Consider the following 25,059-nt stretch of genomic DNA (forward strand, 5'->3'; position numbering starts at 1 on the left):
CTGTCATATTGAACTGTGTGGTCTAAAATGGGGCTCTGGATCTAGTGGAGCTAAGCTCTACTGGTCCCGCCCCCCTATGCCCCACTCCCTCCTCCTGCCATGCCTCCTCCCTGCCCTCTACCTGCCCTTTGCCTGCCTCCTCCCTCCCTCACCCCACACCCCCACTCACCTGTTCGTCGCCAGTGGTCTGGGAGACCACCAGGTGGTAGAATGAGGGCCCAGCGCCGGAGCTGGGCCATTGCGGCCTCGCACTGGGTTGGCTCTGGTGCTGGGCCCACGGTAAGGGCTCACAAACGTGCCTTATGGCACGTTTGCGACAGTGCACTCCAACAGTGAACCTGTGCACATGGTTCAGGACAGGGTCCCTGGTCCCATACTATTTAGGACTTTAAAGATAAAAGACAGACACCATGAATTGAGCCTGGAAAGAAACTGGTAATCAGTATAGGTGTACTAAAATGGGAGTCACATGCTCCTAAGAGTGGGCTTGCCCAATGCCATACTATAGACCAGCTGATATTTCTGAATGCTTTTCAAGAGTAGCCCAATAGAATGCATTATAGTGGTTTAATCTTGATGTGACTAGGTCATGTGTTACAATGACCATATCTGCTTTTGTTATGTAGGGGGCACAGTTGGCTTAGCAACCAAAGCTATGCAAAGGCATTCCTGACTAGGACTACTACCTGATCATCAAAGAGCAAAGCTGCATCCTAGAGGACTCTTATATTGCCATAACGCAAAGAAAACAAAAACCAGATTTATTAGCTTTTCACGAGCAAAATCCCCCAAACAAACAGAGTGAAATATAGGGCTCTTACGTCCTCCCAGAACAGAAGTGCTCCTTCTATAGATGTGTTCCTCTCATGGGCAAGGTGCGTTGCATGCCTGCAGCCACCTGCACTAATGCCAGATGCAAGTTGAATGAGTTCTTCCAAATCCCTTTTATAGGGAAAGGATCCTCAGAAAAAGTGTATGATGCAACTCCCTGAAATGTGACCTTATCCAGGTGCTTGTCCTTGGACTGATGTCCAGAGCATCTTAAGATGTGATAACAGCAAAGGGGGTTTCGTCTTAATAAGCAGCGACCACTCATGGTGTAACAAAGCTAACCAAGCATGAGTCAGCAATTCTACTAAGAGCCCTATCCTATACATTCCTCCCCCCCCCCCCCGCTGCTAGTGCAGCTGTGCCAAAAATGGGCATGCTGTATCCAGCCGGGGCAGGAGGAGATCAGGAGGTTTCAGAGTGAAAGGGGATTTAAATCTCCTTATACCTCTGTAAGGCTCCTGCTCTGCAATGGGTTTCCTCTGACCTGCACAAGTGCATTCTTGGAGCACTTTTTATGACTGACACTGACTGCTTTACTACAGTCAGCACCAGTGGAAGAGGCGCTGTGATGTCAGCCAGTCCACATAGGATTGGGCCATTACCAAGCTATGAAAGGGCAGACTAACCATTGAGAAGAACTTATGCAGATCAGTAAGGCCTCAAAATACAAGGGTCTTCCACAATATGATACAACCTCCAAACAGTGAACTTGATTTTTCCAGGGGAGTTCTATCCCATCCAGAACAGGTTCTCCTACTGACCAGCAACACTTTGTAAGCCTTTTACATTCCACGTGAAATGAGGTTGGTCTATAGTTATGTCTTTTTGGCAGGAACTGTTCTGTCCCCTGCAGATGTGCTAAGCTGACTGGCTATCTGAATAACCATAGCTTGTTGGGAAAGAATGGTGTGTTTTGTTTATTGGAATATTCCTATCTCTCTTTTTTTGACCATGATTTTTATTGTTAGCATTTCATTAATGATGGATTTGTCATTGTAGTAATATAACTATGCTTTTTAACTTCATATTTTCTGTTTGTTTTCTATAACAGATCCAGGAGAACCTGAAAATGTTACAGAGAGCCATAACTCAACAAGTATATCAATCAACTGGGAAGAACCAACAAGCAAAACAAATGGCCCTATTAATGGCTACATAGTCTGCATTTCTAAGTCAAAACCCTGTCCAGGTATAACCTAGTTATCCACGGTTTTTTCACCTGCGGTTTTATCTCAATGCGATGAGAAGGGCCCTTTAAATCAAAGAAAAAAAGATGTTTAACAATAGCCTTGTTATTTCGAGAGAAGGCAGCCAGCTGACAACCCATCAATCATTCTCTCTCCAGGCACTTAGAACAGCCTCACTCCCAGGCAAGACCCCTCTCTTCCCCCTATGTGAAAGAATGCAAGTCATTATCACCTCCACCATTCTTCCATGCACTGGGCTCCTGGGGGAGGGAGGGGTCACTTGCCTTGGAGTGAAGCCTTTCTAAGCACCTGGACTTATTGCCTCTGTGTGCATTACAAAGGTCGGCAAGGCTGTTTTTAAATCGCCTGGCAAAGGGACATTGTTTTTTAAATGGATTTGCTTTAATACGATCTTTGCCATCTATGTGAGTTCTGGGAATCGAACCCTTGGGAATAATGAGACTGAACTTGTATGTATCTTTTATATAAGGTTGCTATAGTGCATATAGATAGGATTCTACATCCAGGCTACTGTCTCCAGTTGTTTTGTGTAACTTTAAAAAAAAAACATCAGTAGAAACCAAGGTTCAAATTTCTACCCAGCTATGATGCCTACAACGTGGGTTTGGGCAAGTCAGTTAACCTAACCTATGCCGTATGTGTACCATGAGGGTTAAATGTCACTCTGTACCCCCTGAAGGAAAAACATAATGCAAATGTAATAAATACAAAAAAAATTTAAATCATAACCCAAAAAAGTCTTCTCCATGCAATTGGGCTGTGGCATAATCCAGTCTCTCTGGCTTAGCATTTGCCTTGAAGCCATTGCCATAGGGTTCAACAGAGTTTCCCACCTCTCCTTATTGGTACATGGGGATGGAGCTACTATGGGGATACACACAATTGTATCTCCACATAGCCTTTCGTCTTTCCTAAACTTAGTAGAGTACTAGGGGAAAGCTGATGAGAGCTTGGCAACATTTGCTTTCTCTTGATCAACCCTAAAGGATGAGAGTGTAACAATGCAATCCAAACACTCCCATGAGCCAGCTCAAATGCCTTGTGCTGGCTCCTGAGTGTTACAAATATGCTGTAAAGCATGTTCATGGCTGCTCAGGAGCAGGCTAGGCCAGCGCACAGACGTGCGCTGGCCTAGTGGTGCCAGATCTGTGCCCAGACGGAGTAAGTTTGTGCCGGCCTAGGCAGGTTGGCATAGGAAGTGGGAAAGGAAGGTGGCAGGAGAGTGGAATAGAGCTGGGAAGGAACATTTTTGGGTGGGGGGGGAGGGCAGACCAGGAGGTGGATAGGGCCCGGGAGGAGTTGGGACCAGCCATGGCAGCATAGGCTGAATTCTAACCCCGCTTCCCGGCCTGACCAGTGTTACACAGGCTGCTTGGATTTGCACATATAGCACCATAGGGTAGGTTGGCGCGCAACACAGGATAACAAAATTCTTACTCCAAGTTGCACTTTAACATGCACCTACCTTGCACTGGATACAGCGCAGGCAACTAAGCCTACCAGTTAGCACAGGCAACTAAGCCTACTAAGCATACAGCGCAGGCAACTAAGCCTACTAAGCCTACCTGGACCTGAAAGCCATACACAGGGCTACCCAGATTTGCACCAGCAAGTCTGCTGGCTCAGATTCAAATAATCCCATTGGGCAGACTGGAGCATTACACGGAATAAGGTAACAAATGTTCCCTTACCCTGAGGAGACCTCCAGACTGCTCCTAACCTGTGCTGGATACAGTGTAGGCCACTCAGCCTGGCTGCACCAGTGCAGGTTTAGATTGGGCTTCCAATCCATGATACCAAGATATTGGAAGCTCAGCTTAAATCTATACCACTAAGAAAGGGGTTGCCAAGTCTTGGAAGATGCTAGCATGGATCATGAGTGGGGTCAAGGACAATATTCCCCTTCAGGGGTCTGCATCACTGCAGTGGCTTGGCAGTGTTTCCAGGTGCATGGCAATGACACCATACATCAGTGCCAGACTTCTAGGAGTGCTGAGCTCAGCATTGCTCATCTTCAAGCTGCATGGCTGTGGAGCTTAAAGGGAACAGTGGTCAAGAAAGCTAGAAAAGGAAAGACGGAGTCTTTCAGAAAATGGAGGTCTTGCTCACTTGAACCAATAGGAGCATTAAAGCTGCAGTCCTATGTACTCTTTCATTGCACTAAATCTGATTGAAAACAATAGGATTCACTTCTGAGTAGACATGCATAACTTCGTGCTGAAAGTCTGGCAAAAGAAAAGTAAATAAACAATATGGAATGCCTGCTTGAATCCCCTCACTTATCGTAGATCAGAGACTGGATCCTATTGAATCTTCTCTGAGATGGCACTGTAAAAATAGGCATAATAATACTAAGTGATAATAGTATATTTCATTTCATTTCACCTTTATTGGCATAAATATCCATCTCGTAAACAAAATTAAAACATCCAAGGTTGCAACTAGTCATTGTTCAGGATCATTGTGTGGGGGAATAGAAATACAGAGGAATTTACGCCTTGACAGCACTGCAAATAAATACTTTGCAACATATATTGAACGACACTCATTTCTCCCATCCAGCAAGTACCGAACCAAGTCTGTATCCAAACCATGAAAGTTTTCCAGAAATGGGAATAGAAATTGATGGCATATGTTTAGGCACTTGATTTATGTGCTAAGTGCTTCACGTATATTTTTTGGCCCAATCCTAAAAGAGCCTCGTGTTCCTTACAGAAGTGTAAAGTCCTCTACAACCTTTACAAAACACAATGCGCCATTCAGTGTCACCTGGGCCATGCAGTGCAGGAGCAGACCCATTCAGGTAGAGAGGACTTGCCCTGGGACAAGAGAACAAATGTTCCCCTACCTTGTTCAGGGTTTTGCAGCTTGAAACTCCCCCATGGAATGCAGTGCATGCCCCATTGGAGCAACTGCATCTCCATGCGGGCAGTTAGGTAGGATTGGGCTGACTGTGATGTTGCACATACAACCGCCATGTAAGGTAAACAAGTATTATTTTCCCAATATTGCAGCCAGGGATCTAAGACAGAGTCATGTCTTGCCTAAGGTCATGTACAGCACAATCCGATGCATATCTACTCAGAAGCAAGTCTCCTGAGTTGAAGAATCAAATTAGTGGCCCAAATCCCCCACATATGCTGCCGGAATGAGCATTCCAGCAACGTGAATAACTGTACAGCTTTTGCAAATGTGACAGCACTAGACAATGAGGCCTAGTTGCAGCTGCAAGCAGCAAGCATCTGGCTCCCTGCAATGACAGTGAGCAGACACCTGCCACTGCTGGTAAGTTCGTACAGGGCTCGGGAGGGAGATGGCCAGGGTTGGAATGGAGGAGGAGGGGAGCAGAATGGGGAGGTGACAGGGCTAGGAGGAGGGTGGATCAGGCTTGGGAAGGGGGAAGGTTCCGCAGCAGTGGTGCCTGCCGAATCCTAACCCCCTTCCCATGCCTGATCCACCTTCATGGGTCAACATGGACTTGCACCTGCTCTATAGGTGGCACAGGTATGAGTTTACCACTGGTGACTGCTGGGGCTTATCCTGGGGCAAGGAAATTAATATTACTTTACCCCGAGAAGGTGTCAACATGCTGAAACTTCACTGCAGGATACAGTAGAAGCTGTATTGGGACTGCTGCATAGCCGCGCAAAGAATTACATAGGATTGGGCTGCTCAACAGTCTACCTAATGCCAGGTGGAGAAGAGCTTCATCCAGGGTATTTCACATAACCTGGACATGAACCCAGAAATGTCTGGATGTCAACCCAAACTGATCTGTGGGTGTGTTGAGTGTCTCTTAGCAAATAATTCTCCCTCTTCCTCTGGTGGCATTATGAAATTGTTATGGGAATATAATAGTATATTAAGTGCTGAATGGAGTCATGCTGTTAATTCCATTCCAAAGTAAGTCTGGATGAACCATGCAACACATAACGACCCTTACATGGAAAGGATTTGTATCTGGATTGTAGTTTGTTTGTTTGATCCCACAGTAGTGAATGGGAGTCAGTGAGAACTGAACCACTTCTTACCTTCATGGCCCCACAGCTTCATCTGCATGGGCATCTCTGGTTGCCTCCTCTTAGTGTGACAGTACAGTGTTATAAAACGTTGTGAGCTAACTTTTATGCACATCGACAATTTTAACTTATTCCATTTTTTTTCTATTTCAGTTGTTAATGAAACGCGTTTAAACTCTCCCAACTATACCACTTATTCTTGGCATAACTTAGCATCTTTCCAAAAGTATCATGTGTATGTATGGGCATACACAATGAACAGGGACCAGAAACGACTGGAAAGCAAAAAAATTTCCACAAATATTTTCACTGATGCAGCAAGTAAGTTGTGCTCTATGGAAAACTTTGTGGTTTTTCCCCCCCTTAAAAACAGCTAAATTGCTATTTTCCTTTTTAAAAAGCCTACCAATATACCTTCCACTCTGTACAGTGGAATGCATTGCTCTCTCTCTCTCTCTCTCTCTCTCTCTCTCTCTCTCTCTCTCTCTCTCTCACTGTATGTGTGTGTGTGTGTTCTGTCACAACGCTCTGTCACAACTCACCTAGTTGTCCTGCAGGGAAAAATCAAAATCCTGCCAGGCCCAACTGAAGGTCAGTCATGGGTTGGCCTGAAGAGACCCTAAATCAGCTTAGCTTAGCCTAAACATAGGGCTATCACCACCCTGTTACTGCGAATCCTTAACCCTGGGTAAAGTAAGAGGCCTTCAGGCATCCTAGCTACTCAGAGGAACAGAAGCACTCAAACTTCAGAACTCTTCCTCCGGAGTACAGGCAAAACATTCAATAGTGTAACCATGTGACCAGCACCAGATTTAATTGAACCAGGAATTTCCCACCAAGAATCACACACTACTGTAAAGATTAATAAAAAGGCATAAGATAACATTAAAGCTCTCATAATACTGACATGGGGATTATATGGAAAACAGAACAGAAAATAATAAAGTTAAGTTCTAACCTAACACAGGTTAACCACATCTGGGAACATAGCTTCTGAGCATGTACAGAAAGCTGCATCTGTACCTGCACCCTCCCTGGCAGGCTGCTCTGTTAAATCTGGCAAAAGGAAGCAGCTAAAAACACTCCAGGGATGGTCTTCTATACCTGAGAAGTACCTTTGGAGAAACTACTAACTCAGTGATTCTCAAACCTTTAGCACCAGGACCCACTTTTTAGAATCAGAATCTGTCAGGACCCACCGGAAGTGATGTCATGACAGGAATTGACATCATCAGGCAGGAACATTTTAAACAATTCTACCCACACATACTCAAGAGTAAGCCCTATTGACTATCACTGTTTAAAGTATATCCAGAGTAGCCTGTTAAAAGTACAGATCTGTAACATTTCCCCAAATGCAGCCACATACCATGGTAGCATTAAGTCTAACAGATTAAAAATAAAATATTGAAATGAATGGGGATCCACCTGAAATTGGTTCGCAACCCACCTAGTGGGTCCCAACCCACCGTCTGAGAAATACTGTTCTAATCTGGTGCCATTTATCATTTTTATTCATCCAAAGGCGCCAAATTTCTCCCTGCGGCTCTAAGGCTGCATAATGCTAAAACTAGGGCTCAATTGCTTTATGGTTCTGAGATCGCCCCATATTTAAACACCAGGTCTTTAGAGGTATCCAGACCAAATTTTTGCGTCAACTGATGTATGTCCCCCGATGTGTGCCGAATACTGTGGTTAGGCTGGAATCTGGTATCCCAAGTATAGAGATGTCGATGTGGCTAAATGCCTTGCATTATTTCTTGAAGATTCTCTCGAGACAGGGTAATTTTACTCATTTGATCTTTTTGGATCCCTTTATAGGCTCCTGGGAAAAGAGGTGCCTGGATTACTTTAATTTTTGTGATATTTCCCCTGAGTCTTGATGATGAGCCTGGGAGACGCAAAAGAAATTTTGCGTCAGAGGTTGGTGGATCTTGAAATGAGATCTGCGAGAGCCAGACTTTCTACATATGTTTTTCTTGGGGATCAAGCTCTTACGCTTTCTCCTGCCAGGTATTTTTATAACATCGTTATTCCAAAATTCAGGATTGCTTTTACTAAAGCCAGGTGCAATGCACTCCTATCAGCAGTTCTTTTGGGGCGTTACGCAAAGCGTCCTTATTCAGAGAGACTGTGCCCCTGCCATAATAATGTGGTGGAGACAACTGCCCACATTATTCTGCAATGTCCAAATTATGATGATTTGCGATATAAATTTATTTCCCCGGTTTTTGGCGCTGTAACGGGAATGCAGGTGGAGGAGCAGCTTGCCTTTCTGCTGTCTGATGTAAATCCTGATATATCGCTCAGGGTGGCCCGTTTCTGCCATGCTGCACAGTTGATAAGAAAGAAAATTGAGAGTATAAATTGATGATTTTATGATTTTATATATGTGTAAAGGGATGTTGGTTTTAATTTTGTGTATTTTGTTGTGTTGTTTTGTGACTAGCTGGTCAGATGACTGTTAATAAAGTATCTATCTGTTCTAACCAATCAGTTGTTCCAGACCCTCAAAAAAGTTAGGATGATGTAATATCCCCAGGTGGATTGCATCAGGTACCTGTCCATAGGTTTAAGCCAATGAGAGGCCTTCAATCACAGAACGTTCTAGATCAGGGATTCTCAACTGGGGGTTTACATACTCCTTGGAAGTACATGAACCAAATGATGGGGGTATAGGACTTGATCTCTGAACAATTAAAAAAAATCCTAGATTAGATTACTATCTGTCACCATTATCAATACTGATTGAGGCATTCTGTTCCTAACTATACATATGTAAAGTAAAACCAAACCATTAATATCATTCAAAGTCATACTGGTACCTAATAGGACTGATGATTTCAACAGTCTGAAGAATGGGGTATGAGGCATATTGGGCAATCCATTGATAGGTCTATAATCATAAAAGGTTCAGAACCCCTGTTCTAAATGCCTACTTGAGAGAAGGCCTGTCCAGGAGCAACTTGACCCCTCGCTTTGTGGAACACCCAGCTGCAGCCAGTTTGTAATTAGCAGGCCAGCTACTTTGACTTTGAATGCCTGAAACAAGCTGATAACCTCATGAGAATCTTCCTAATTAGCAGTTATTCTCCTAGTACTATGAAACACAGCTTTTTTCTTCCAAGATGGATTTCTGAATGGTCTAAGATAGCATCAAAACAGCATGATTTTACAATTTCACTATAAGATTGTTTTTTAAAACAAAGTGCAAATGACATTACCTCTGTGACATTCCAACAGCCTCATATGTATGCAGGTAATTGCAGCACAAAATACCAGAGTACCTTTGATTTGTGATGGCCCTCAGGCCCCTCCCCCATTATTGGAACCACTTCAGCACTGTGTGAGCCCACACTGCAGTGTTTGGGGTGAGGGGTGTCAGTTTTGTAGAAAAGACCCACCTGCCTGGCCCCACCCATGTGATCATACTATCCATAGATGTGACTCTGCAAAGCAGACTCACACCATACTGAAGCAGCTCCCAAACTGCAAGGTGGGTTTTCACACTGTGAAGAGGGTTGAAATCAGTGTAAAATTTGTATAGGCCAGCCATTTTCAACCACTGTGCTGTGGTACACTCTGTGCCACAAATGGTCTGCAGGTGTGCCCTGGGAGTTTGGGGGAGGGGTTTATTATTAGGGCCATTGGGGGATGTGAGCCCTCAACCAACAGCATGGTGTGCCTTGTCAGTTGTCAAAAAACTGATGGTGTGCCTTGATAATTTTAGTACCTTGTTAGTGTGCTGTGAGATGAAAAAGGTTGAAAATCACTGGTACAGGCCTTTAAAGGCTGCAGTAGCAAACAGGGATTAAAGGTGGTGTTGAGTCACAATCACAATTTTCTTTAAAGAGAAACCCTGGTGTCATTGCAGACTGAGCTGTGGGGGGACACCTGCCTCTCACCAACCAGAACTGCAAGTCCAGAACTGGCAAAAAAAAAAAAAAAAAAATCCACACAGTGGGTTACATTGAACAGTTCTATGACTAGAGCTCTCACATCTCCTCCTCTTTCCCCTGTAATTCATAATACATGGTGTGACTGCACTACCAGTTTCCCCACCCTCACTCCATTGACTGCCATTCCTGGTGGGGCCCAAATGCTAAGTACACAGATGTCCAGTCACATAGTTTGTATTGCTAGAGATGACTGATGGAGACAAGGGGATGAGAGAAAGAACTGCTGTTTTCAGCAGCAGCAGCAGTCGGTAGCATACCTAGAGGGAAAGCAAAACAATAAGTACTGCAAGCACCACAAATGTGCCCTGTAAGTGACCCCTCCCACTTGCCGTTGTAGCCATTTCAGGCAGCTACAGCAAAGTACAGGCAGTGCTTGCTGAACCAAATGATGTTTCCTGTGCATTGCTGTCACTGCCCAGAATGGTTCTGATGGCTGCTTTCATAGCGCAGTGTGGCGGCTGCAATACTTAATGTTTTGCCCCCCCCCAGCTATACCCCTGGCAGCAGCAACAGCCAACTATGTCCCATAATGTCTTCTGTAGTTCTGACCAGAAAACTCTTACACCTATAATCCTAAGACAACATGTATCCTGTTTTTAAAGTCCTGTAATGCAAGGTACTGTGGTTTTAAAGTGCAACTCATTTTTATTTTGAACAGAGCCAACACCTGTGAACAACATCAAATCATCTCTATCAGATACAGCAAACAATGAAGTTAGGATTAATTGCACAAAACCAGACTTCCCAAATGGGCCTGATGAATTCTATGTCTTAAACGAAGTCCATCAGAAGGAAATCTATGAGAAAAAAAGTACATGTGTCTTCAACATCCAAGACCTTTCTTTCTTAACAGGATATAATTTTTCTGTAAGTGCATAGTGCTTTACAAGTTTTACTCTTGATATATTGCTAATTTGGAAGGGGGGATATCATTTGAGTATTTGTACAACTTGAATTGACTGAGTGCGTCAGATTGAAGTTCAGGGAGGCAGCCCAAACCTAACTTGCACTGGAACAGCCAAGCTGAGCAGCCTGCGCTGTATCCAATGCAAGGTAGATGCTGGCTGGACGGTAACTCGGGATAAGGGGATATATTCACAGGTTCAAACGAACCACTCAGGGTGGCTGAGACTTATCTCTGGGTAAGGGACCAAATGTTCCATTAACAGGGGGAGATCTCTGGGACCTGAAACTTTTCTGTGGATGCAGTGCATGCCCCGTTGGCATGGCTGCATTAGTGGGAGAGATTTAGGTAGGCCTGGGATATTCATTCCTCATTAATGGCTACGTGATTACATTTTGTAGTCTGTTTCAGATTTCTTGTTAACCTGTATTTAATTTTTTTAACTGCTTTGAGCATAAGAAAAACCACATATAAATGCATTAATTAAAAGAAATAAAGTTTTGAAGCAGTAAGATGTATTCATGTAAATGAGGTTTTTAAAAAGCCCAACATATTCTAATAAGCATACTTGCCAGGAGCAATGGAGACTCAGCCTTTGCCTCACAGAAAGAGCTGTCTTAGGATGCGTATGTGACTGACAAACCCTTAGGTAGCATGAGGTGATCCACTTTTTCCCACTGGATAGGTTGCTTTGTTATGACCTTTCTCTCAAATTATCTCTCTCATAAAGAGAAAGTTGATGATCACCCATGTGAGAGAAATTAGCCACTTGTATAGAAACCAACTTGTGCTCCCAAATCTCTTTTGCTGGGCTGGAACCTTATCCAGGGATTCTTTGCATGACCTTCATGCTGTGTTGCCTTCTCTTCCAAATCAGTGGGATGACTTGTTGGATAGATGATCTATGGATGCACAATCTAAAATTCACATGAACCTTCGTACTGGACTCATTCAATTATCATTATCTTCAGCGATATAAAGGACTGAATCTTCTTTATGCTGCTTAAAGAACTATTGGGTACTAATCCCACCTTGCTAGTCTATTTGAATGTCCATTTTCTCAGACACTAAGGGCCCAATCCTAAAGAGTGCACGCCGGCTTACTGCCGATGCGCACTGTTGCAAATGTGCCATAAGGCACGTATGTGGGCCTTAGTGCCGGTGCTAGCCTGGTGCTGGCTAGTTCCAGTGGAGCACCGGATCTCTTCCATTCAGTGGTCATGTAGACTGCCAGGCAGAGAAGTAGGTGGGGTGTGGGGGGAAGTGGAGACAAGGCATTCTGGGATAAGGGGAGACAGAGGAGGGTGGGAAAAGGACGGGGCCGACCCTTGGGTCATTGTAGAATTGAGTAATGCCATTGCGGGGCTACTCGCTTTACCCAGGGGAAGGGGACAGAATTCCCCTTCTCCCAAAGAGGCAATGGCAGCTGCCTGGGGAGTGCTGGATGCAGTGGCAGCCATTTTCAGCACCGCTACAGCCCCATGGGCCGGGCAGCTCAGGATTGGGCTGCCCGTCTCCTTCTTCAAACATATGGTAAATCCTTGTTTTTTTTCAGTAGACAATTCTTATTCACCCATATTCAAAAGTAGGGTGATTTTTTTTTTGTCTTTTCTTACTGAAGACCTCCTGAAATATTAAATTTATTTATTATTTATTTAAAAGATTTCTACCCTGCTCTTTCCTCTGTTGAAAGCGGATGCCCAAAGCGGCTTACAATTTATAGATTTTTTAAAAGTCAGTAAGTATTGACTTCCATTTCAAGATCTTATAATACAGTTTGCTTTCAAGTTTAGGTAGAATAAATAGACATTTTGGAAGTTTCACAATGTTACTTATCTTTGGTGATAAACTTTTGAGAAATAAAATTTGCATTTATTGTTCTTTCTATTTATTAGGTAACCTATTACAATGGAGTGCATTATTCAGAACCAGTGTATGTTCCAATAAAAACTGGATGTAAGTTAAAGTTTAAATCACTCCTTTTGATTTACTAATGAAGTTAATAACCTATTAAGACGAGGTGAGCAACTCAAATCTGTAAATCAAAATGCTGTATAGAAAAATAATTCATTTTTACTGACATTCTGTAAGAACCTTCCAATAGAATTGCTCACCTCATTGTTTTTTCCCCCCTTTCCATTTTCCAGACAATTCTAAAGCTCTGATCATATTTTTGGCATTCCTCATCATTGTGACATCTTTGGCATTACTCCTTGTCCTGTATAAAATCTACATCCTTAATAGAGAGAAATCAAGGTAATGTTCTTTCTTTCCTTCTCCCAAATATTTGCATAAAGGCAAGAGGACTACAACCTTTTCTTTCAGGTGCAGGCTGGGGCCTGACTCATTGAATACCTTGTAAGATGGTTTGTGAGATTTTCCCGTGATCTGGTCTCTCACTGTTACCAGCAGTGCTTTTTTAAACACACATAACATACACACATGGCGGGGAAGCAATTGTGTGCAGAGATCCTGTGTCAAAGCAGATGGCACAGATACCTAATTCGGCAGTGAAAAGATGATTGGGACAAGAGTTAGGATGCACCAAAGTTTACTGAAAGTGCTGAAGAACCAAATGGGGATTTGAACTGGCAGCATACTCAATCTTAAATTCTACCACTAGCATATCCATAAAATGGAGCCCTATGGAAAGCAGGTAGAAGGAGGAGCAAGGAAAAAAAAGACACACACACACACCCCAACGCTTACAGAAAGGAAAGCAAGAGACAGTCACTAAGTGTGCAGTTAATTTGACTTCACAGGAGACAAAGAAAGGCAAACTAGTGGGGATTTGGTGGGTCCTTGATGTTGCTGCACCACAGCCCAAGGTTATCTTTCCTGTTCTCTGAAGATTAGGAAAGTTGCATTGCAGGGGTCCTGGTAGCCAGAGGCCAATTACACAAATCTCCCTAGACAAAGGGGGTCTCACAGACAGTTGGAGGGCTTGAAGCAAGATCTGAACATGGAAGGGAGGGAGTAGCCTTGAAAGGTGCTGGAGAAGGGAGCTGAGCTGCTTTTTGTGCAAAAGGCAGAGAGGAAGCAGGGGCACTGACCCACCTGAAGTTTCACTAGCACTTGGGGAGAGAAGGAAATAGAAAAGGCAGAAAAGAATGGGGTTGTGAGGTGTTACTGTCAGCTAGCACAGTGGTTCCCCAATGGAGGTTGAAATGAGAGTGACCTGTTGCAGCGCTAGCTGGTTAACAATCCACCATAGACCAATAGCAAGGCAGGCAGGACCCAGGAACAAAGAATGGATCAGACCAAAAAGTGGCCAGTGGAATGAAGAACAAAAAATGTGAGGCCCTAAAGCTGAGGGGTTAATATATATTTGCACCCCATAGAATCCTGTGGGATTCCTAGTGGGGTGACTTACAGCCTAATCCTATCCCTGGCAACCCTGTTGGGTGCAGCGACACCAAAATAGCTACCACTGCATCCAGTGTCACTTCTGGGGCCACCAATGGTCTTCTCAGGGGAAGGGGATGACAGTTTCCTTTTCTTGGGGAAAGCCCCAAGCCCTGTAAAGGGGCTTCTCAAATCTTGCAGCCCAACATGGAGGATAGGATATGGCGGAGCAGGACTCCACTGGTCTCACCCCCCCTTCCACCCTGGTTCCTCCCCCACCCCACCCCACCCCACCCTGGAATGCCTTCCCCTGCCCCCAAGGCCTTATCTACTGCCTGGAGGCCTTACCGTACTTTGGGCTGTGTCTGTCCAACCGCTGAACAGGCACCAATGCTCACTCCTTTCTGGGTGTCGAGGACATGCCTTATGGCACCAGCACTGGCCCACCTTAGTATTGGGGCCTTAGGCTGCAATCATGAACACACTTACCTGGGAGTAAATCCCATTGAATTCAGTGATATCTACTTCTGAGCAGACATGCATAGGGTTGCACTGTTGCGTCCCAATCCTATCCAGGGCTGATCCAGAGCATGCAGTGCCACCAACACAGCTTTAACTGAATGCTGTGGGCCATTGGGGACCAGTCAGCCCAGGAGAGGTAAGTAAAGACATTTTTAATTCTTGTCCCTGTAAGCTGCCTGGTCTCCAATGGGTCTCCTGTGCCAGGTTAGTGAGGATTCTTGCCATCAGTCCTATAAAATAGCAGTGTTACCGGTCTGGCCATATGCTCTCCAGGCAGGCACCTAGTACCAAACACACATGTTAAATGTGTGTCACCTGCACACCTTGAACTTGACTATGTAACATCATGGCACTCCTATATCATCCAAATTGAAGACCATGTGGACAGGAAGACTGCAATATTGCCATGTGATGCCAGGTCTGTCCTCCATGGGAATTTATTAATGTTTGCAAGAGAAAGAGCTAAGTTGTTCCCTCCCAGTCTGCTACTGTTACTAGAGTGGCATAGGACCGAATCATAGAAAAGTTGACTATGATTTATTAACATCTTACCCCAAATTCAACCAAAGTAACTGCAAGTTTGATTAAAGGAGTGTTTGATAACATGGAGCATTGTTTGTAGTGTTCATAACTGTTTCTGCTTCCCACAGAAATGCAGATGAATCTGTGGTGCTTGTTCCCACAGGTAGGTACTGTTATGGTGTACTTTTGGCAAGTATAGACATCAAGGGAATATTTTGTCTAGTTCTCTGTACAGCCCATGCATCTGTACCTAATTCTGAACCATGTTCCTTGGAGTTTATGTGATGCTGTGTAGCCATCACAATACCAGACAATAATCTGAATCACTTGATGAGCCTTCCAGCCTTATATCCAGACTGCTGAGTAGTTAGTACCCATCTTTATGGCCTATACCAGAGATGGGCAAACATTTTGGTCGGAGGACCACATCATCTCTCCAACACTGTGTCAGGGCCAGGGGAATTTACATTTCAAATTTGAATAAATGTACATAAATGAATACATTAGAGACGGAACTTATATGAATGAATGAATTTTACTGAGCTTATTCATAATACACATGAGATGCAGAAAAGGGGGGGGGTGTTAAAATATCTCCTGACACACCTAATACACTTCTTCCCAGAGAAAAGGACAAAACAAACTTAAGAGGAGTCAGCATGGGCTCCCTCCCCTCTCCCCCTCCCTGCAGGAGCATGTTTTACTCTTTCTCTCTCTCTCTCTCATTCACTCACACACACACACACACAAATACAAACTCTCTCTCTCTCTCTCTCCCCCCCCCTCCCCATACTGGAAACAAGCAGTAGCAAAGGAACACAGTCAGCCGGGGAGCTGGTGGGCACCTTCCCCCAGGGCAGAAGTTTGTTTTTCCTCATTCACACACAGAAGGGAGCTGTCTGTCCCCTTTCTCTCAGTCCCCCCCTCCCCCAGCTGGCATCAAGCACCAAACAAACTAGGAAGCAGACAGAGAGCTGCGTGTTTTTCCCCCATTCATAAACAGACCCCCAATCTTCCTCCCTCTCTGCCAGCAACCCCAGCAAGCAAAAGCAGCATGCTTCTTCCCCATTCAAATATGCCTGCGATTTCTCCCCTGCAGCGCTCCCCTGCAGCGCCAGCCCCTGACACCTCACAGCCCAATCGGATCCACACTTTCCTGGGAGGAAGCCCCACTGACTCTGTTCTTAAGAGATGCTAAAAACAGAGTAGGTAAATAAAAATGCAAATCACTACTTTTGAACAAGATGCAGGCTTCTCCCCCCTCTCCCATGTTCAGAAAATGATCTTCTTTCCTCCACCCTTTCTATAAAACATTAGTCTTCTGTGTGTGCTAGGGAACCCTGGGATTCCTTGGAAGTATACCTGAGGTTACTCAGTGAAATCTGTGAAGGCAGGCAAGTTTTTCTGAATGGCAGCTGGCCTACCACCACTGAGCTATTCCTGCAGAGTGCAACTGCAAAAGTGTGTTGGGTGTGTTCTGGCTGGCACTCTGAGTTCACATAGGGCAACTGTGAGGCCCAGGGAACTTGGCTACCACTCCGCAAGCATAGACTATGCACTTACAATGCTCTGTGGAACAAGTGTTGTGTAGCAGATATGCAGGAGTGCTTGCACAGAAAAATAGATATGGAGAGGTTTTCTGAAAAGCAGTTGCGGACCTGCCATTATGTTCCATGGGGCAAATGCCCTGGGAGCAATCCTCTAGGACCCCTCTCTGAGGCTCCCGACAGGATCAGAAACTGTGCTTCCAGTTTCCCGGAAGCACAGTTTATAGCATTGGGGAAGTTTTAGGAGGCTTCCCCAGTGTAGCCCCAGGTTGCATGAGGCTCTGTGAGCCACAGGTGAGTAGAGGTAGCGGATTTTCAGGGGGTTGCCATCACGGACCTTTGCCCCGGGGCACAGGACTGGGAAGATCCACCACTGCTGAAAAGTAGAAGATTTGAAAACCACTGCTACAGACTAATCACAAGGGTCATGTTCATTTTAGAGGTCTATTGTTCACATGGGATCAACATGTGCACACTTTTAAAAGAATGCATTGTATCATTTGAGCAAATGACTTTAGTTTTCTAACCGTCACTTAATTGTTACTGCAAATGTATTACAGGCCTGCAAAAGCATGTATAGGTGTTCCCTAATATTTGCAGGGATGAAGGCCTTAGGAGTGGACCTCAACAGGTGGGAAACCCTGGCCTCTGAGCGGCCCACTTGGAGGCAGGCTGTGCAGCATGGCCTTTCCCAGTTTGAAGAGACACTTTGCCAACAGTCTGAGGCAAAGAGGCAAAGAAGGAAGGCCCATAGCCAAGGAGACAGACCAGGGACAGACTGCACTTGCTCCCAGTGTGGAAGGGATTGTCACTCCTGAATTGGCCTTTTCAGCCACACTAGACGCTGTTCCAGAACCACCATTCAGAGCGCGATACCATAGTCTTTCGAGACTGAAGGTTGCCAACATAAGGTACTTGCTTCCACTGTGGATACCTGAAACCGCAGATAGCAGCGAACCCTACTCCCCCTTCCATGATTGTGACTTACCTCTCTGTTCAAATGCTTTGTAAAAATCACTTTTTCTTTATTTTGCTTTGGAACAGGAAGCAGAGAGAACCTAGACTCATACTGTTCAGGGATTATATAGGAGGTGATTGTAAGAACACTAACAAGGAAATGGACAGCAGAGGAGATCCTGTTAGCATTCTCATAATCACCTCTTGTAATGTCCTCTAGCAGTATGAGTCTAGATTCTCACTGTTTTCCTCCTTGTTTCAAAGCAAAATGAAGAAAAAGTGACTTTTACAAAGTGTTTGCACAATTGTGACCGGGGGGGGGGGAGGAATTTTGGGGCTATACTTTTAAATTTGTAGTCCATTTCCATTGTACAGGTTAAAAGTACCAACATAATGATATGGATGTTTTTCTGTGTGCTTTAAAGATTATGAAAAAAATCTGATGAATATAGACCCAATTCCTGCAGAGTCATTGTGGGAAGCATATAAGAGAAAGATAGCAGATGAAGGAAGACTCTTCTTGGACGAATTTCAGGTTGGTATCTAATAAAAAAGTAAGCCATTTTTCAGAAATATTTGTACTAATGTCTGGTCTTTCTTTGGTGGGGGAATAAGAAGATCTCAACTCAAGCCTTTTCGCTTTGTGGAAAGAGCAGTACAGAGTAAAGGACATGCAGAAATTCTGGGCAATATCTGGGCACACGGTCCAGAAGGATGAGAGCTTCATTTGAAGATGACCAAAAGAAAAAAAGGATCTACTTCCAAATTGATCATACTTGTATAGCTTTGCAGCAGGTTGTTATTCCAGTAACATTGTGATGTTGTTCAGTGTAGCATGTTGCAGAAAGAGATATAGCCTCATAGGGAGTTCTGCTCGGTTCCTCCAGATATGAACCTCCTCCCTTTTCCAAATGACCCGCGTCACAAAGAATCATGTACACAATTCATGGTGAACTGATGTTTCTGTTTTCATCTCTGAAGAACAGCTCAGAGTTGTTGTGATGAAGTAGTTAACAGTTGCATTTCATTGTGGAGGATTTTCCCTCCAGTTCTGAGGTGCTTCCGGTTCTGTGAGACTGGAGAACAACTGGAGAACTGGGGAGCTGGGGGAGCCAGGGCCAGAGGAAAGATAACTAGGCCTGAGGAGATTTTCTCTCTCTCTCAGGGCAAGACAGGGAGAGCCACTCTCTGGTGAACAGAGTAGAAGACTGCTGGGGAGAGCCCCAGGGACACAGACAGGGACCAAGTGTCAGCCAGGATGGAGTGTTAGCTTCAGATTGTGTTGGTCTGTCCTTCCCCTCCAGATGCTGGGAGCTCCTGGTCCCCTCAGCTCAGGCTAGGCTGAGTTGGGATCCAGGTTCTCTACCTAGACCAGCAGGGCCTACACATTGAGGCTTTCCTGCAGAGCCAACACCATTCAGGGAACATTAACCTGTGAGAAACCAAGCCTGTTTGCATTGTGTTTTTGCATCTGTTAATAAAACCTTTTGGCTTAAAGCCTCTGCTGTGTTCTGGGATCAATGGATTTGTCAGCTTCTCCGCTCTGCAGGTATTACTAGTTGGTCCCCATCCCCCTCTCTGGGAACCAGATCTCTGGGGCTGGTGTCAGCAGTCTAGATCTAATAATAATAATAATATACAGTATTTATATACTGCCTTTCTTGGTCTTTATTCAAGACTTTATTCAAGGCGGTTTACATAGGCAGGCTTATTAAATCCACGCAGGGATTTTTACAAATTGAAAGAAGGTTCTTTCTTTCAAGAACCACTACATACAAGATGTTACACTCCGATCTGGTTTAACATTCTGGCCTCCATCCTCCCACGCTCCGAGCAGATGGAACAGCTCAGCTGCAGCTTGCCAGCTGCTTCAAGGTCGCACGGTGCCGGTGGCCTCGAACTGGCGACCTTGTGGATGTTAATCTTCAGGCAAATGGAGGCTCTACCCTCTAGACCAGACCTCCTGCCCCTAGACCTCCTGCCCCTCAAGACCTCTAACAGGTCTTGTTCTACCAAGCTGCATGTCCAAACCGATTGGAAGAGTGGGGGATGGGAAGGGAGTAAGCACTTGGCACTAGGCATCACCCCCCTGGATCAGTGGGTAGTTGCTAGAAGTCCCCCTCCTTTCATGACAGCTGTCTTTCCATAATAGTGAATGTCCATGAGTCACTGAGGCCTGTTTTGCTGAAACCCATAATCGTCAGTCTTGTCAAGCCTTTTCACTGGCATTTCCTGTAGCAATGTGATATTAAACCAAGTCTACACCTTGGACTTCTCATATCCAGTTCACAATAGCAAAAATATATTAACAGCCCTTATATAAGGTCAGTTAAATAATCATGTTGAGTGTGGATCTTGACCTATGAACTCTGAGGTTCTAACTGATAGTTGCCCACAGCTAATCTTTCCTCACTGATGCACCATCCACTGTATATTGTATAAATATTTATACAATTTATTGTATAAACTGCAATAAACAGAATTAACATCTTGGAAAACATGGGGGTTGCGAAGTTTATGTCAATTTCTAGCACCAAATTTTAACCATGATTACTCAAAAGAAAGTCCCACTAAATTTATTAGAATTTTTAAGTGTTCATACATGCAAAATTAAATATGTGGAACTGAAGGCATGATAGCAGATAACAAGAAATGGTTATTATTGAAACAGTTGTAGGATGTATTTCTCTGCTTATTTACACGGGAACAAACCACTGCGGGCCTTACTTTTGAGTAAACGTGCATAGGATTGCACCTACACAATTATAATCCTATGCAGTTATCTGGAAGTAAGCGCCACTGAGCAAAATGGAACTTACTACTGAGTAAACATGTGATCCATAAGAGCTAAATATATGAGGATCCAATCCTATCCAACTTTCCAGCTCCAGTGTAGCCACAATGCAGCCCCATCATAAGGGAACACATGTTCCCATACCTTAAGAAGATCCCAGTGACTGCCCCTCCATCACAGGATGCAGCCCACACCCAATTGCACCAGCGATCGAAAATTGGATAGGATTGGGCCCTCAGACATTTACTCCTATAATTATAGCCACTTGACAAAACATTTTTTACTCAAGCAGATACTGTCTTTTGCAGAGCATTCCCAGAGTTTTCACTAAATTCTCTATCAAAGAGGCACGCAAATCCTACAACCAGAACAAAAATCGCTATGTTGATATCCTCCCTTGTAAGTATATATTCAAATATATACCCACAATCTTTCATTCCCTCTCTTCTCCAAAATGTTACCAAACCGAAGAGTCTGAGGCAATTCTTTATCTTGATTTCTTTTTCTAATTGCCCATCTGAAAAGATGACTACAACCGCGTGGAACTCTCTGGAATAGCCGGTGACCCAGGATCCGACTACATAAACGCCAGTCACATTGATGTAAGTGATTTACATTAACAGAATTTCTATGTCATTCATAATCTACTAATGAAGTATTGTCCATAGTTTGGTGATTCCTAGCACTGTCCAAATGCTAGTGGATTCTTGAATGCTTATATACAAAATCATAATATATGACTTTATATCATAGGGTTTCAAAGAACCAAGAAAGTACATTGCTGCCCAAGGTAGTGTATATTTTTTTTTCCTTTCATCATTTTATGCCTAGCTTAAATCTTTCAGTCAACATAATATACTTTTCTGCTTCTTGATTGACTTGTCTGCATGAGGAAACAAATTAACAATGATGATGGTGATATTATTGGACTTGTTGAACAAACGAGATGCACTTGGAAATATTCCTTATGTATTAACAAAGAGTGCACAAAAGTGTGTCTTTCTGAAAATTCTGTTGATTAAAAATTTTATCAAAAAACAAAGAATTAGCGTGTTAAGATGATTGTTCAGTAACACACACTGATTCTACTATTTGAATTGTTTGTGTCCTTTTCTGCTCTCTCCAGATGATTATTGTGTAAAACAGTAAGGGCACATGATTCAGGGCACAATCCTAACCAGGTCTACTCAGAAGTAAGTGATACTTTCCAGCACTGACATAAGGGGAATGCAGCTCTGAAGTAAGGGAACAAACATTCCCTTATTTTGAGGAGGCCTCTGTGAGTGACACCCAACTGCAGGATGCAGCACACGTCCCATTGGCACCGCTATGCCAGTGCTGGAAAGCACTGACGTAAGGGGTTAGGATTGCGCCCTAAGTGATTTAGCTTTACTTTTAAGGCACATGGAATTCAGGGAGAGTTACACTCTCTCTTCAAGCAAAGGTAATGAGACATGGGTACCAGTAGTGCTCAGGGAGTATCTTAAGCTTCAGTATTGCTGAAAGTATGTAGGACTTGATCAGAAACCCCTAGAAGCCCGTGTCAGAGCAGGATATTGACTATAATACATTAAATATGGTTTAACAGAAATTAATGACTCATGCTTATCGTTACCTGCCTTTTAGCTAGCGCAATCACATTCAAAAGTTCCAAGTAACTGAAGTAATATTTCTGCCAGGTCCCAAGGATGAGACAACGGATGATTTCTGGAGAATGATCTGGGAGCAAAAGGCAACAATTGTTGTCATGGTGACTCGTTGTGAAGAAGGAAACAGGGTGAGAAAAACTTGCATACTCCATTGCTTTGATTACTATAAAATGCATATTGGTGTATGCTTTGCTTACTTTATTCATCCACCCACCCATTTATTTATGGATCGCCCCGTCACCTATGGTGCTTTCTAAAGGCAGCCAAAGTTTTCTTGTATGTCTTTTAAACCAGTCATTCTCTGCTGCTTATGACTTTACTAGCTATGCAGAATTCTTGCAGAAAACAATGTCGTTTCCTGCTGGTCAAAGGAGAAAAATCTCACTCTCTTATGGTCAATCCTAGTAGGCCTATCTGCTAGTGGAACGTCCTCTTTTCTTGATGGGAAAGAACCAGGACTCAATGGAATACTAAAATAAAGTGCATCATCCCTACAATTTAGAAAGAAGGAAAAAGGAGCCAATGATATTGACATTCATTACACGGCTATTTATAGTTGATGACCTTTGCATTTCTGCAGATCAAATGCGCCAAATACTGGCCTTCTATGGAGGAGGAGACAGCATCTTATGGAGACATTGTTGTGAAGATAAATGAAAGCAAAGTGTGTCCTGACTACAACATTCAGAAGCTGCATATCACAAATGTAAGTCAAAATTACAAATAGTGGGTTATATGCACTCTTTCAATAAGGCTGCAGTCCTATGCATACTAACTGGGTGTAAGCCCCATAAGACTTAATGAGACGTAAGCATTTCTCAGTAAGCATGCATCAGAATTATGCTGTAAGTTTTACAACAACTCTGTAAGACAGATAACTAGTATGAAATCCCATATTGCAAATGGGGAGGAGAGGTGGTGAGCTAGAGTGCCATCCCATTTTTTCCTATTCAAAGAATAGGAGCAGAAGGAGGAGTAATGGAGGTGAGGAAGTGGGTGGAGGTGACCAACCTCTGCCTGAAGCAACTACCTCAGTTGGCCTCGTAGATTGGTCAGCCCTAAAAGGGTCTGACGTGAGGCATCGTTATAGTAGTAGCAGGTATGAGGAACAGGTCTGGAAGGCATTCTCAGTCTTCCAACACTTCCAGCCAGTTTCAGAGATCATCATTTCCTAGTAGGTAGCCTGTTTCCCTGTTTCTTTACTCTTTGCTTTTGATTTCAAAAATGGCAGTAATAAATGGTTACAAACACACACCCTTCTGTCTAGAGAAGAGAAAAGACAACTGGAAGAGATGTGACCCACATTCAGTTTACAAGCTGGCCAGACCACGGGGTACCTGATGATCCGCATCTCCTTCTGAAACTGCGCCGCAGAGTGAATGCTCTCAGCAACTTTTTTAGCGGCCCCATTGTGGTCCATTGCAGGTAAAACTTAACATGGAACATGAACTCACTTTTGTGATCTCTTCACATTGCAGCTAAATCAGAGAGCATTAGCATCATTGTCAGTTTTGGCAAGTTCTGCTACCTAAATTAACATGCATAAAAAGAAGCTGATACTTTTTATCAAATGGATAAAAGGCTGACAATTCACCTTAGGGCACAATCCTAACCCACTTTCTAGCACCAGCATAAGGGCAATGCAGTTCTGAGGTAAGGGAACAAACATTCCCTTACTTTGAGGAGGTCTCCATGACTGCCACCCAACTGCAGGATGCAGCACACGTCCCATTGGCACAGCTATCCCAGTGCTGGAAAGTTGGTTAGGATTTGAGCCTTAGCCAAAGAAACATGCAGCTGAGAGGAAGGCTGGGGTAACCTGTTCTCTTGGCTTCCTTTGCTAGCCTTTACAAGAACTGCAGTTAACTGAAGATTAACTTCAGTTTCTTTCACTGGTTGAATAACTCTTGACTATTTTGCATTTGACAGATGTTCTTTTCCCCCTTTCTCATTGTTACTGTTTTGTCAGTGCTGGAGTTGGGCGCACTGGAACATATATTGGAATTGATGCAATGCTGGAGGGATTGGAGACAGAAGGAAGGGTGGACGTCTATGGTTATGTCGTAAAGTTACGGCGACAGCGATGCCTTATGGTTCAAGTGGAGGTATGTTTCCAGAGCTGGCTTAATTGGCAAATTTTTCTGCCAAATGTAGTTATTGCAAAATGCCTTGGGAAAGATGCCAAGAGAGACAATTCACCTTATTTGTTTGATTTTATCTATTTTAAACCATTTCAACTTCACTTTTCTGAACAGTCCCAGAGCAGGCCTTCCAAAATCAGCATCACAAAACAAATACATGAAAAGTAAATGCATTGTCAGTAAACTATTAAAGCAGCAAGTCTTCCTGTTTTTCCATATTTTACACCTTTCTTAAAGGTGCTTCTTTCTTAGTGCTTCGGCCTGGCACTAAGAAGTCTCTGTGCCTGTTTTGTATCTTCATGATACATAATTGTGAGAGCCCTGGCCAGAGCTCTAGCTGGGATGGTGATTGCATTGTCAGGGAGGTAAACAGATCGTGTAATTCAGAAAATATTTTAGTAAGTTAGAAGCACCTCTTCCTATAGCAATATTATCAGTTATTGGGAGAGATAGTGGACCCTCGTACTGCATCATGATTGGACAAGGTGGTCAAATACAGTCCCACTTGTTCTCAGGCAGGAGTTTCTGCCTATTCTCTGCTTTCTTGATTCGTTTTGCTCAAAGGTTAGTAAGCAACAACCTGTTTTTTCATTGGTCTGTGAATGATTATATTGGGCTGCTAATATGTGCCTTTAAGAGCTCATGTGAGTCGTCCATTCAT

The 25,059-nt window shown here is 43.8% G+C and overlaps 1 protein-coding gene across 3 annotated transcripts in view; it reads left to right on the plus strand.

Moving 5' to 3' along the window:
* Nucleotides 1-25,059, plus strand: part of PTPRC (protein tyrosine phosphatase receptor type C) — a 110,123-nt gene that overhangs the window by 73,894 nt on the left and 11,170 nt on the right. For all 3 annotated transcript variants that reach the window (XM_066625340.1, XM_066625341.1, XM_066625342.1), the window contains 14 exons: nucleotides 1,883-2,020; nucleotides 6,212-6,379; nucleotides 10,676-10,884; nucleotides 12,817-12,877; nucleotides 13,069-13,177; nucleotides 15,439-15,473; nucleotides 18,240-18,349; nucleotides 20,917-21,007; nucleotides 21,134-21,210; nucleotides 21,362-21,398; nucleotides 22,288-22,385; nucleotides 22,838-22,963; nucleotides 23,525-23,682; nucleotides 24,227-24,362. In XM_066625340.1, coding sequence (XP_066481437.1) covers nucleotides 1,883-2,020; nucleotides 6,212-6,379; nucleotides 10,676-10,884; nucleotides 12,817-12,877; nucleotides 13,069-13,177; nucleotides 15,439-15,473; nucleotides 18,240-18,349; nucleotides 20,917-21,007; nucleotides 21,134-21,210; nucleotides 21,362-21,398; nucleotides 22,288-22,385; nucleotides 22,838-22,963; nucleotides 23,525-23,682; nucleotides 24,227-24,362 — 1,553 coding nt within the window. The remainder of the gene's footprint in view (nucleotides 1-1,882; nucleotides 2,021-6,211; nucleotides 6,380-10,675; nucleotides 10,885-12,816; nucleotides 12,878-13,068; nucleotides 13,178-15,438; nucleotides 15,474-18,239; nucleotides 18,350-20,916; nucleotides 21,008-21,133; nucleotides 21,211-21,361; nucleotides 21,399-22,287; nucleotides 22,386-22,837; nucleotides 22,964-23,524; nucleotides 23,683-24,226; nucleotides 24,363-25,059) is intronic.

The sequence above is a fragment of the Tiliqua scincoides genome, chromosome 4 (assembly GCF_035046505.1).
Source record: "Tiliqua scincoides isolate rTilSci1 chromosome 4, rTilSci1.hap2, whole genome shotgun sequence".
In the NCBI taxonomy this organism is placed as follows: domain Eukaryota; kingdom Metazoa; phylum Chordata; class Lepidosauria; order Squamata; family Scincidae; genus Tiliqua; species Tiliqua scincoides.